At 36.1% G+C, this 14,823-nt stretch overlaps 1 protein-coding gene across 2 annotated transcripts in view; it reads left to right on the top strand.

Annotated features, from left to right (window-relative positions):
- TINAG (tubulointerstitial nephritis antigen) overlaps window positions 1–14,823 on the top strand; it is a 79,696-nt gene that overhangs the window by 17,604 nt on the left and 47,269 nt on the right. For both annotated transcript variants that reach the window (XM_045294880.1, XM_004696348.2), the window contains exon 4: window positions 1,888–2,002. In XM_045294880.1, coding sequence (XP_045150815.1) covers window positions 1,888–2,002 — 115 coding nt within the window. The remainder of the gene's footprint in view (window positions 1–1,887; window positions 2,003–14,823) is intronic.

Here is a 14,823-nt window from a genome sequence, read left to right as displayed (position 1 = left end):
AAAGCATTCACTTGTCTATATAAGTATCTTCCATCATTCATAAAAACCTACCACAGTATAAATAATTTGGGGGATTAAAACATGGGATAATGCTTAGATTTCACAAAATACATCACCTTAAGTTTTTAGAAAATTTGAACAGGCAAGGATTGAATTATTTTTACCTTTCTCACCTTTCATATCCTATTACCTTTTAAGACATTTAATTTTCTCAAAAATTTAATAAGAACACACACTATTTCTAAAAATACTATACTTTTTGATACTTAATTCCACATTGATTGATTTTATTATATTATTATTAACAAATGTTAGAATTATTAGCTGATATAATAACATTTTAGTATCTATATAATTAGTAATTGTTTTTTTAATATTTATTTTTAATTTTCATAGATCCTTTTAATAAAAATTTGATTAACTTCGTTTGAAATATTAATCATAAATTAAATCGATTATTCCATTTTTCTGTTTTTCTAATCTTTCTAAAGTATATTTGAAGCCATTTTAAACAAACTACATATGTTGCCCTTATTATCACTTAATCCCATTATACTTTGTACAGATTTTGTAATCTTACATTTAATCCACATAGATATTAGATTCTTTGTTGTTGTTTATAGATACCAACTCATAGCAACTGAAATCCTCGATGGGTTCATGCTTTTTGTCATTTATTATGAGGTGGTTTATTGGTCTAGCTGTGAGGGTCCTGGTTTTCTTTAATTGAGGTGTCATTTTTGGACTCTTAAAGGTCCCTTGTGAGCCATTAAATAATTGAAAAGACACTAATTCAGGACAAGTGTCTACTATATTTGATAATTAAAGTAAGTCCTTAAATTTTTATGGGTTAAGAATTTAAGAAGTTTTATTGGCATATAATTCACAGATCACATAATTTAATGGTTCAATCATATTAAGAAGAGTAGTGCATTCATCACCACGATCAATTTTAAAATATTTTCTTATACTCACTGTTGTTAGCTTCCCATCCCCCACAACCTCCCGCCATGCCCCGAGGTAATTTTTCATCCAGCGACTATGTCTATGGAGTTACCTATCCTGAATTACATAGACAGAAAATTGTAGAAAACACATATACACAAACACAACAATAATGATGACAAAATAATAGAAAAGAAAGCAGACATTATTAAAAAATGAAAAAAAAACTTTAAAATAGGTCCAGATGGAGATTGAATGATACAATGTTATATTTTAAGCTCACTACATCTGTCATAATTATCTTTAGAATGCTCTCTGACGGCAAAGCTAGTCAGATCCTGGGACTATGAGGGTTCATAGGATGCTTCCTTCATATGTGGACCCTGCAAATTGATGTGTGGATTTTAGGCTTCCACTATCTTCCACCGCCTTTTGCAAACCAGGAGTTCATAGTTTAAACCCTGATGCCATTTCCACTTTTGGATTGGCATCTTATTATTGACAATCCTTGGATCACACAGGCTGATGTATTTCTTCTATGTGGTTCTAGCAAATGACTCACTTAGATAATAGCTATGCTCTGCAATAGTATTTATCATTTTGTGACGTGTACAACATTTCTTTTTGAAAACCCATGTGGTGTAGTGGTTGAAAGCAATCAGAGGTAACCAAAATTATTGGTATTTGAACACCTTTTCTGATCTATGGGAGGAAGTCTGTTTTCATAAGGATTTACGACATTGGAAACCCTCTGGGGCAGTTTTTCTTCAGCTCTACACTGTCCCAGTGAGTTAGAATCAACTTGATAACCGAATGTTTGGGTTCTCTAGGAGGTTTGCCATTATTTTTTATACACAATTTAAAGAATATAAATTAACATTCAAATATTCAAATGATATACATAACCTATACAATATTTGTTTTCTTCCATGTGTAAGGTAGATGGACAGCTCATAACTACAGCCAATTCTGGGGAATGACTTTAGAAGAAGGTTTCAAACATCGCCTTGGGACCTTGCCACCGAGCTCCATGCTTCTGAGCATGAATGAAATGACAGTAGGTATTTTTTATACTTCAGTATGTGTGTGTAGATGTATCTGTATGTGCTTTCAGTAATCTCAAGTTACTAAGTGAGTTTTCGACATTCAGGCATAATTCAATTCTAAAAATAAATCTTTCTCAAGCTTATATTCCTCAAGAGTTTCATGTGGATTTGAACGTTTACTACTGTTAGATAGTTTCCTTTCTTATCATGATTGTATATTCTTTCTTTTAATTTTTCTGAAATATGTCTCTAATTATTGGTGGTTACTGGCACAAAACTTAAGCAAGTCATTAGATACTTTATGAAGTTGTTGTTGTTGTTGCTTTACACAACACAATAATTTTGTGGATTCATCAAACTCTGTATCATTATTACACCAGACTAAAATAAATGTCAGTAACTGCAGGTATGTATGCTATGGTGATGAATAAATGTTTGTCCTAAAAACTGAAATTCCATTACAAGATGTATTGGCTTTGAACTACCAGCGGTATTGTGGAAGAAAAAAGTGACACTTCTATAGAGATGTCAGCCTTGTTAACTCAATAGGGCAACTCTAATTCTGTTCTACGGGGTTTCTAGAGGGTAGACTCAAAACAGCAATGGGTTTTGCTTTTTTTTTTTTTTTGAAGATCTCCATTTTTTATAGCTCTTGCAGATGTTGTAATAATTCATAATTCAATTAGATCAAGCATGCTTATACAATTGTTGCCACCATCCATTGCAAACTATTTTCATTCTTCTGAACTACTTGGTATTAGCTCCCCTTTATCTCTGCCCCCCTCCCTACTCCCCTCAGGAGTCCTTATTGTTATGTTATATATGTTATATATTATTATTATTATCCATGTCTTAAAGCATCTAACATATCCATTCACCTACAATTCTGTAATTTGTTCCTCTCGAGTGGATTATAGTCATCATTGCTATAAACTCTCTCTACCCCCCCATCCACCCCCTTCTCCTATCCTCAGGGAATAATTGCTCCCATTACTGTTTCTGAAAGGTTATCTCTCTTGGTTTTCATGCATCACATGATCTTAATTATGCACATGAGCATACTCATGTCCAACTAGGTTACTGAAGCAAGACAAGAACCATAATAGTGAGGAGGGGCAATATTGAAGACATACAGGATGGTTGTGTGTTTCATCAGTGCTATACTGCATCCTGGATTTAACATCCCTTGTGTGTGAAATTTCTGTGAAGAACTGTCCAATTATCTTACAGGTGGGTTTGGGGCCTCCACTTTTCCCATACTTCTTTATTTCTATTTGATTGCTTGTTTTTGTTTATGTTTTGAACTTTGGATACCTACTCCCATCAATAATTCATGATCACACAGGCTGGTGTGATTCTTCCATGTGGTCTTTATTGCTTCCTTGCTAGATGGTCGTTGTTTAAATTCAAGCCTTTAAGACCCCAGATGGTATTTATTTTGATAGCTGTGCATCATCAGCTTTCTTCACCACATTTGCTTGTGCACCCATGTTGTCTTCAATGATGATGTTGGGAAGGTGAGTATCATACAGTGCTGAATTACTAGAACAAACCATTCTGAGGTAAGATTTTAGCAGAGGTCCAAAGTCAACTGCTTCCTTGTATTTATACACACACGTATACACCTATCTTTATATCTTTGTATATTTACACATATACAGATCTATGTTTATACCTATATATTTAATGTTTACTTTCTTCTATCTTCCTTTTTTTCCTTTTCCTTTTCTCCTGCCCCACCGTCATGATCACCCTCTGTTCACCTTTCCATAGTTCCTCTCACATATGTTTCAATTGATCAAACACAACCAGGAATGCTACATCCTCCTCACCATTTGTTTTAGTATCCTTGCTACTGCTCACCTCTCCACCTCGTCCCCTCCCATGCCACCCCCAAGTGACCCCACCACCCATCAGCCCTGTCACTGTCTCCTTGGGCTTGTTTATCCTGCCAATCTTAAATAAACACACACACACACAAACCCCAAAAGGATAAAAATAATTAAAGAAGTAAAAAACATGTGAATAGTTCCATGTCTAGTTGTTATCCTGTCGCAGGGTAGATTAGTATCTCTCTGTTAAATAGGGGGAAGGACTTGCTGTGCTCCATCAGGGATATTGACCTGGAGCAAAATGGGGACTGGACTGGACTGACAGATTACAACAAGTTCTTCACCGTATTTAATGGAGAGATACTCCTCTACTCTGGGTTTTGCTTTTGAGATCACCCAAAACAGGTGATTTGAATCCATATAGCACACCATTGAAGATAAAGTCTGTCCGTCTGCTTCTGAAAGACCACAGTTATGAAAATTCTATGGCATCCAGTTCTACACTGAGACACGTGGGAGTACCATGAGTTGGAATTGATGTAATGGTAGCTTGTACTAGTATCATCTGATAAAAAAGTACGTTTCATAAAAAGGGATATTTACCTCACTCGTTAAGGAGCTCTGGTGGAACTGTTGTGCAAGATTTGAGGTGTGCTAACCTCAAGGTTGCTGGTTCAAACCCACTAGCTGTTTAATGGAAGAAAGATGAGGCAGTCTCAAAAATCATACATACACTTGCTGTGAGTCAGAATCAACTAGATGGAAGTAAATTTTTGATGGTGTCTCCCAGTCATGCACGCTTTCTAGTTGTGGTAGTGATTAACTCGAGGTCTGGAAACAAACACCTAAGCTGGAATGAGGCTCTCAGGATACTGGTCTACAGCCTCTTCATCCTGCAATTAAGACATTAGGTTCTGGGTGTTTGAAGATCCTCAGTATCTCAGGCTGTGCGGGATGGTTGTTTGCTCTTAGAGGAGTTATAAGCCCACAGATTTCTCATTAAACCTGGAATGTGCTTTTGCTATCAGGAGATGTAATCACCTAAGCCACTAATTCAACTTCCAGTATGTTCGCCAAATTATAAATTGTATCAGAGAGCATAGTAATTGCTGCCATTCATTTGAGGAGGTAAGGGGCTCTGGTGGTGAAATGGGTTAAGTGTTGGGTGGCTTACTGCAAGCTGTTCAAACCTACCAGCAGTTTCTCGAAAGGAATGTGAGGCTGTTTGTTGCCTAACTTCTACCTGAGGGTGTTATTTTGAGATTGTTCAAAGCTATGTGCTTTGAACACATTCTAAAAAATTCCCGTGTTTTAGAATTTGACTCTGTGCTTGCATATGATTCAAATTTTTCTATAGTGAAATTGTTAAGAACACTGGAGTGGTAAACCCATTTTTTATCAATCAATGCAAGCTTTGTTTGTTTTATGATTTACTTGAAACAAAGACTGATCGGTAGCTGTTCCTCAGGACAGATTATAGCTCCCCCTTAGAACTTTACATGAGTTGTATTTGTAGATTCTTTCAGCACCTTATGAGATGAAACAGATTTTTATAGTTTCACCTGATTCAAAACCTTGTCACTATTTCTCAATATTCCTTGTATGCAAATCTTATCAGAGGCTCGAAGAACAATAGGGTGCCATCAGGTCAAATAAATTTGTAAAACAATACCTTATATACCCCTTCTGAAGATTTAGTTTGTTAGCGTATGGAAAATTGAGAACTTTTAACATGAGTAATTTTTTACTCATTATTTCTTAAGCTCATAAGGTCAAGGAGCCCCCATTTTGTTTACAATAATACTTCTGTAAGGCTTTATGTAATGATTTGGACTTCCCAGGACTTAGTTTTCACACAATACATTTTTAAAATACTGTGATGTTAGTTTATTAATGTGGCCCTTCTAACCATAGTTTCTTATGTGATGCACTGTAATCTGGACTCTACGCCTGTAGCTAGGACCTCGTTTTGGAGGGAGCTCTCTACTGCACTAATGGACATAATTATAGTGGGGTCAACCTCTACTTTAGAAAAGTGTCTGAACTGAAGTGACACCCTTCACAAGAGGAGCAAGGCTGAGCTTATGGGACTATGAGAGACAGCGATCAGCAGACTTCCTGGTCCAGGACAGCAGAGATCAAGGGACTACCTGCATGGCTGAGGACCAGGTTGAGATTCGGTGGCTGGCTGAGGAGAGGTGTTGCTGGGGACCAATGACTGTGTCCTTACTGACTTGTAATAAACTATTAACTTTCCTAATAGCCCCTCCCCATAATTGTATTATATGTTAGTTCTGTGTGGCTATTTCTCTGAATTATTGAACTCAGCATAAAAGTAGAGTGCTGTGGGAGGAACAGTTGGGTAGGATATGGTAAAGAAGAATGGAGGGGGGCGTCATGTCTGGCTCCTGTCTTCTAGGGAATGGGGAGCCAAGTGGGTCAGATATGCCCCGCCATACCATTTAACACATTAGCTTAAGATAAAAAATTGAAATGATAGTATTAGAGAGAAGCATAAGCACAGACTGTGGATAAATAGAATTTTCTCAGAGTTCCAGGAGGAAAACAATAAAGACACCTGCTTACCGATTGTGTGCAAAACTGGGGTTGACTGACGTCCTTCTGTGCCACTGGAAACATCAGAGTTGAAGCCAAGCAAATTGGCAAATGCATGTAGGTCAGAGTTTATTCATGTGCCACCATAATACATATTATAGTGGGCACAGCTATAGATCCCTGTGCTTAGTTCTCAGCCTGGTCCCACCCCCATTGCTGGACTTCAGTTGATGTATTTGAGCTCTCTCAACCTCTGGCTCCTCTTGTGAAACATTGCTAATGGTAGTACTTAGTACACGGGACTGTAAGAGTTCCATGAAGTGTTGAATATGAGGTGGTAAACACAGTATTTGGAATAGGTTAACTTCCATCATTATTGTTAAAACAATAAAAATTCCCGGACCTCCAGTTCACTTCAACTCATGGGCATCTTATATATAGCAAAATTAAGCTTTTCCCAGCCCTCTATTATCCCTACAATTATTAGCATGTCAAGTCCACTTTTGGCATGATTGTACCAATCCAGCTCACCTAAGTTCTCCGATGCTCTTGTTAGCCATCTTCTACAGTAGGCATGATATCTTCCTCTAGCAATTGATCCTTCATCATGACATGCCCCAAGCAAGCAAATTGGACACTGTTCTGTTGGGATCCATGCATTCTTCATGTGCTATTATTGGGAACTAGATTGCCAGTCTGTCTAAAAAGCCTTCCTGCCATGGGTGACCCTGTTGGATTTTGCAATTCATGTAGCATAGCTGCAGCATCACAAGAACATGTAAACCACTGTAGTATGGCAGGCTAATGTACATTTAGAGTAGAGTAAAGCATTAAAGAAATATTATATAACATAGAGTGTGTCAATTACTCCTTTGTATTAAAATGGGAGAATAGCAGGGCACTAAAACAAGTTAATTCTCTACAGACTACATGTCCTGGCCTTTGTTGTTTGGTGTACTTTATCTGCTAAAGATAGGTGTCATCCTGGATTTATTGATCTTAATGATGCATACATTTATCTAATGAACTGAGTTTTTCTGTTATGTTTCTAGATCAGACCAGATCAAATCAAATGAACAACTCTGCTCCTGATTGTTATTTGAGATATAACTCTAAGCAGGTTCACTGTGTTATAGCTTATTACAAATCTTTTAGATAATTTACATGAGAAATGCTCCTTTTGAACAGAAATGAGGAGTTAAGGGTTAATTTCATACTTGGATCATCCAATATTTGTTGTTGTTGAATAATAAAGTTACCAGGGAGAATAAAAAGTTACTAAATAAAAGAATAAGAAATTACTTACTATAGATAACCACAACTCCAAAGTAGAACTATTCAGAAGCTATTAAAATATTAAGACTAACATAACATTTAACTTCTATATATCTACCATATATTATCTGATTTATATGTTTTGAATATTTTATTTAAGTTAATACTAAATTATTATATCTCTTCTTGATGATCTAATATATAGATTTAATTTGTTTAACTTGACTTTGATAGCCAAGAACAATCATGTCACATTTTAAGCTGTTTATTAGAAGCTAACATAAAATGATATTCCATGTTGTATATAATAACTTTTAAAGCCCCACTACCCAAAGTCAATGGGTTAATTCTAACTCATAGTGAGCCTATCTAGGGCTTCTAAGGGGGTAAATCTTGACTGGAGCAGACAGCCTTCTCAATCTCTCTTGGAGAGACTAGTGATTTTGAACTGCTGACCTCGGGTTAGCAGCTCATTCACTGAGGTGAGAAATGAACATTTTTATCAAATCATCTGAATTGTCTGGATAACATAGCAACTGGCCAACTGCTTTGTTTTAAGAGGAAGCATCAAAGAGTGTGTGAAAAGTATCAATATCTTTTCATTTCATTTTTCTATGAATTTTTTGAAGTCTTGTATTTATTTCTCTCCTCTTCAATGCTTAGATAAATAAGCTTATAACTAAATATTTCATTTCCATGTACTATTAAACAGGAAGAACTAAAATTGTATCATACAATTGATAGGGCAAGTGACACAAGGCTTCCAAATTCCAGTGAGTTGTTGATTGTGGTCCAGGATGCAGGGCCGAACCAGGTGTCCTGGTGGGGGTTGTGTTTAAATATAGTTCCTCAAAACCATTTTACCAAACTCACTGCCGTTGAGCCAATGCCGACTCATAGCTATCCTATATGAAGGGTAGAATTTCCCCTCTGAGTTCCTGAAACTGTAACTCTTTAAGGGAGTAGAAAGGCCTGTCTTTGTCTTGAGCAACAGGGACGGTTTTTGATCTGCTTACCTTGAATTACCGAACCGCTTGTGTAAACCCAACACCACCAGGGAACCTTTAGCTGATCTCACAATCTTTTACTTGACCTAACTCAAAATCCAGGGCCAGAATAAGATGTCAGTTGTTCTTAATGTCTTTAATTAAGGATTTTAGAATCAAAGGGACCTTAAAGCATTTGTTTTATCCTCGTTTCCCTGTGTTCTTTTCCGCTTCTCAGTTGGGAGTGTCAAGCGCTTCAGAAACTATAGGAACCATTCATGCAGGCCTCCCTCTTTAGTCAGCTCTACTTGTGGTGGAACGCACATCTGATCTCTTAAATCAGATTCCAAGTTTTCATTTTCAGTTTTCTGCACCTGTCATAGTCTGATACATGACAAGATGATATAATTAAACATGACTTGAACAACACAGTGGGATGGAATTGATCACCACAGGGCAAATCTTCAAAAAGAAATTTGCAAAATAATTTTCCCTCTCTCTCTGAAAAAATTACTTTGGATTGTTAAAAACTATTGAAATGATTTAGCTTACTACTTTCAGGACTCCCCAAATATGTATATGTCTACTCCATTATATGGTCCTTCCCAACATATACTCCCCCAAACACTAGTCCTTGGATCTGTTTCACTTTGAAAATAAATGCAACAAAATAACATAAAATGCTCTTAGTGGGCCAACAATAATTTTTTTAAATATATGAATATTATTTTCACTAAGAATCTCAAAACATATGTTTCTAGAAATATTATCGTTAAGATCAATAATCTACTTAACTTTCAAATCTAGTGTTTACCCAAACTACTTGATGAATCAATCATCCTTTTATAATTACCTGTTAAAATTCCTCAGAATTAGTATTGTCTGAAATGAATTTTTTAAAATAGCATAGTTGATCAATCACAGATGCACATTTCCTTTATTTTTAAACACCTCTTGAATTGGGATGCTTTTTACATGTAATAATGTCCTGGATTCAGTGGAGTATGGTACTACTTAGCAACCTTGATATCAGTTATATGGGTTATGTTACTTACAATTAGACTCCCTTGAGACTGAAAGAAACTGAAAAATGACAAGAGAGTGCATAAGAAAAATATTGCTCCCTAACCAACAAATCTGAAGGTGCGTTGTCTCAGACTGAAACTGTGCTTTCAGGTGTTGCATAGCCTGGTTTCTTCCTTCTTGCTGCTCCATGTCCAGAGTCCTTATTTCCAAGGTCATATAGTCAATCAAGAATTTGAGTGGCAACCAGTTAACTGGCTTAGTTCTAGTCCACCTACTTCAAGAGGTTCCTTGAAGTAATTCATCTGGAATCAGAAAAATTTCACTTTCCTCTCCGACATCAGATTGTTTAGAATACATTTATTGGTTTCCATGGCCGCTGGCCTTGGTTAGTGATGGTCATACCACAATGACACATTTTTATTCTCAGATCACACATATTTAAATTAGACAAAGTGCAAGTGAAGGTTGAAGGAGTTATTCATGTAGTTGCTATTGTGTGGATATGGATTCATACACAGTTTACTCTGTTCTTGAGAAAATTGATCACTTTCTTTAATTGCTCTGTGATTATGTTTCCAACACTTTAAAGATTTTGATGCAATTAAATGCAGAAAGTTTTACAAATGAAAAGGATGACATCGTAGCAGATTCAAATGAAATAAAAAGAATTGCATACTGCTCAACAGACTATACTCCAACAATTTTGAAAATCTAGAAGATATGGGCAAATACCTAGAAATATACTATCTACCCAAATGAATGCAGATGGGTTTAGAAAACCTGAACAGACACAGCAAAAGAAGAAATATGGGAGGTCATCAAGAAACCTCCAAACAAGAAAAGCTCAGGACCAGATGGCTAGTGTAATTCCACCAAGTAGTCAGTGAAAAGCTGTCACGTTCTTCTACACAGACTATTCCAGAATATAGAACAGGACAGCAAACTCCCAAACTCATTCCATGAAGTGAGCATTAGGCTGATGCCCAAACTGTGCAAAGACCCCACAAGGATAGAGAACTGCAGACCTATGTCTCTCATGAATAGAGATGCAAAAATTCTCAGCAAAATCTTGGTCAATAGCATCCAACAACCTACCCCAAAAAATTCATCATGACAAAGTGAGATACATACCAGGGATTCAAGGATGGTTGAACATTTGCAAAACAATCATTGCAATGCACCTCATAAACAAGATAAAGAATACAAACCACATGATCATATCGATTGGTACAGAAAAATCATTTGATAATATCCACTACCCACTTCTGATAAAAACACTCAACAATATAGGAATATAAGGGAGATTACTCAACACAATAAAGGCAAGATAGAAAATCCAGCAGACAGCATAATATTCAACAGGAAAACATTTCCCCTAAGAATGGTGATTAGCAAGGATGTACCCTATTCGCACTCTTATTCAATGTCGTGTTAGAAGTCTGAACAATTAGGCAACAGAAAGAAAACACGGGACTACAATTAGGCAAAGACGAAGTGAAACTGTTACTACTTGCAGATGATATAATTTCATATCGAAAAACCCCAAGGATTCTCCAATAGAAAACACAGAAATCAGAGCATCTACGAATAGACAACAGATTTCCGACACAGGACCAAAAAAACGTTAATGGGAAAATGGAGACCCTTTCCAAAAATTGATGTTGGGAAAAAATGGAGCTACATTTGCATAAGAATGAAATAGGATGCATACATCAAAACAAACTCCAGATGGATTAGAGTTCAAAATGTAAGTCTCAGAGCGTTAAAGATCATCAGTGGGACAATTGGAACACACTTAAGGATCTTGATGCAAAGCAAACACAGGGTAACAATATAGAAAAGGAAGCCACACAATAGGAGACAAAATAGATGAATGAGCCTTATTAAAAATAAAACACCGAGGAGCATCAAAAGACTTTATCAAAATAGTAAAACAAGAGCCCATGGATTGGGCACTGTGCTATATCTTATACTCACCTATAGTAGATTTAAGGAACCAAGATATGCCGTGGGGCTTACAGCTGACACCCCAGTGTGAGACATAGACAACGGTTATTCCCAAGGTTATGAGATTGGTAGTCATTGCACTTCACATTGGATCTCTTGCTTTAAGGGTACCCTATGAATGGAGGCCTGAGACTACCACATATGTTCTAGTTTGATGCTTGCTTTTTTTTTTTAATGACATGTATTAGTCTTCCAAGTATAGTTCTATCTTTGTGATGAGTGCTCTTGAAGGTTTTGCCCTATCCCCAACACCCATTATTCATGTAACTAGTGTCCAGTTACTTAAGCTTTTAATCTGAACAAATCAACAATTCATATATTTCAGTGTAAAAAAAGCCAGACTATACAAACATAATTTCTTTCTCCCAACAATGTTTTCAACTCTATATCATTGGCTAAATTAATTATAATATTACTAGAATTACCTTATGCCCCATGGGGATGATATACAATGTTCTCTATTATAAAATAATGTCTCTAAAGTACACTGGAGACATAAATAAACCATAGACATATGAATGGATTTGGAGCTTGCACTTAAACATAACTTTAACGTAGGAACAATCACTTCTTATGACATAGCCCTACTCAGTACTCGTTCTCATGAAGAGATCACTGAAGATATGGTGCTATAACAAAGTGTGGTGAAGAAACCAGATGGTTCCCGGCTATCAGAAAGAATATTATATGGGGCCTTAAAGACATATTTAAACAGTCATCTAAGTGAGGTGTCAATTAAGTCCCCATGTAAAAAGAGCACCAACCTGTATGATCCAAAGATTATATGTAATAAAATCTAACTTCGAAGGAGAACATATCAGACTTAAATATTGCACACCTGTTTACAGAAGACTGTGCATGACAGTGGAAGCTCAAAATCCATGTGCAGGGTCTACATATGGATTAAGTCTCAGGTGGATCCCCTCTGACCATAGGCCAGGGATCTGAATCACCTTGCTGTCAGACAGAGAGCATTACTATCGGCTAAATTAATCATACTATTAATAGAATTACCTTATGCCACTTGGGGATGATTTATAAAGTTCTGTATTATAAAATAATGTCTCTAAAGTAAATTGGAGACATAAATGAAACATTGCAATAAGAATGGATTTAGGGCTTGCACTTAATTGTAGCCCTAACCTAACAATAATTAGGTTTTTTTTAAACCTGGTCCTACTCAATCATTTGATCTCCCTTTGAACCCATTTAAAGTTGTTTCAGGTTTTAATACTTTCTGCATTCATTTCAATAGAGTTTGTTCTTTGTTTTGTTTCATCGTTGTTGTCTCTATATGTGTGTGTATTTTCTCATTTTCCATATATGAAATCCAGGATAGGTAAATCTATAGAGATGGAAACTATGTTAATAATTATCTAGAGGCATTGCAGGGGAGATTGGGGAGAAATGAGGAGCTAACACAGTGAATATGAGAGAGAAAAAAATGTTCTGAAATTATGGTGATAATTGCACAACCCTTGTTAGTATGGCTGAACTATTAAATGGTATGATATGTGAATTATATCCCAATAAAATTATAAAACATCATGTACAAATTGTAAAAGATCACCAGTGTCCCTCGTTATATTTCATTCTTTTATTGTTTCCAATGATCTTTACTCTCTACTTTCGAAATCAAAATTTTAAAGCAGCAAGACTTCACATTGAACATCAGATTTAATTATCATTTATTTTGAAATACTAGATTGTAGCTCAAATTTTAAAAACTTATAATGAAAACAGTTGAAGTTCCCCATTGAATAGGCTGTTGCTGCTGTTGTGTCAACTCGCACTCTTGGTGACCTTATGTATAAAAGAACAGGCACGGTCCCAGGTCATCATCATGAGCCTTGGTATGCTGGGTATCCAAGCACACCACTGTTGTGGCTATGGTGTCAATCCATCCCCAGGAAGATTTCTCTTGTTTATAAGGGCCCTTTCCTGTACCTAACATGATATCCTGTTCTAGATGTTGTTCGTTCTTGGGGAGGGTCCAAAAGAAAAGCCCTAAAGACTTGAGATTCTTACTTCTGAAGAACCATATATCTTCTATGACTCATTTATTTTTCTGGTCGTCCAGGATAGAGTGAATATTCCCTGACAACACCACAGATTGAAGTTTCAAATTTTCCATCTTCCTTTTGTGCCGTCCAGCTCTCCCCTGCAGATGAGGTTATTAAAAAGGCCGTGAGTGGGACCAGCCACACCTTAGTTATCAAAGTGACCGCTCTGATTTTCAACTTCAAGAGAATTCTTTTGCAGCAGATTTTCCAAAGAAATATCTAATTTTATTTCTTTAGAGTGGCTTTTATGGACATGGAGTAGTGTACCTGTCCTGGAAAAGTACATTTCTATATCATTGAAGGCACTATCAATTTGAATATTTTGTCACCCTTGAATAATTCTTACTACATTAAACATCATTTGACAAAAATGTCATCATTCTCTGAAACTAGATTTCTGTGATCAATTTTGCTGTTTGAAAACACCAAATTGAACCAATTGCAATTGATAATGGCCCTAGGTAGCATTTTTTAGATTTCACATGACTTGATGTGAGAGGGTGCCTCTTCTTTCTCCCGAGGGAGAGCTGGTAGATTGGAACCACTGATTTTGTAGTTAGCAGCCCAGTGCTTACCTGGTAGTGTGACCAGGACATGCCTTTAATTATAAGCTCTTGAAAATATTCTTACTTTATAGAAAAATGTACTAATTGTGGGAAAAAATAGCATATAAGATTTGGTCTGTATTCATTAGGTCAGATTATCCTGAATCATGAGGCAAAGAGAATTGTAAGAAATTGTGTGACTCTTGCACTTCAAATACTATGGGTCCATTTTCAGGAAAAGCAATATTAAGATTTTTTTATTATTTTGAAAAATGAGCTTCATGAATTGAGCTTCTGGCTTAGTAGAATTGGAAAATTATTTTTTTAATAAAAATGGTATTTTTAAAAATGTTTTCTCTTTAGTGCTATTGAGAAGGATTAGCCATGTGTAGTTTTCCTTTTTAAAAACTAAATCTTAAAAGTAAGAAAAGCATGCTGGTATTATAAACTGACTTAATATTCCTAAGAGGAAAAGAAAGGATATTTCTAAGAGTTCAAATCTACTAGATAGGTATGTATCTCTTATTGGATGTTCATTGAGT

The sequence above is a fragment of the Echinops telfairi genome, unplaced genomic scaffold (assembly GCF_000313985.2).
Source record: "Echinops telfairi isolate 266 unplaced genomic scaffold, ASM31398v2 ScPeMD7_3533;HRSCAF=4204_1, whole genome shotgun sequence".
Lineage (NCBI taxonomy): Eukaryota > Metazoa > Chordata > Mammalia > Afrosoricida > Tenrecidae > Echinops > Echinops telfairi.
The sequence above is the reverse complement of the archived record's forward strand: the minus strand, read 5'-3'. Positions and strand labels throughout refer to the sequence as shown.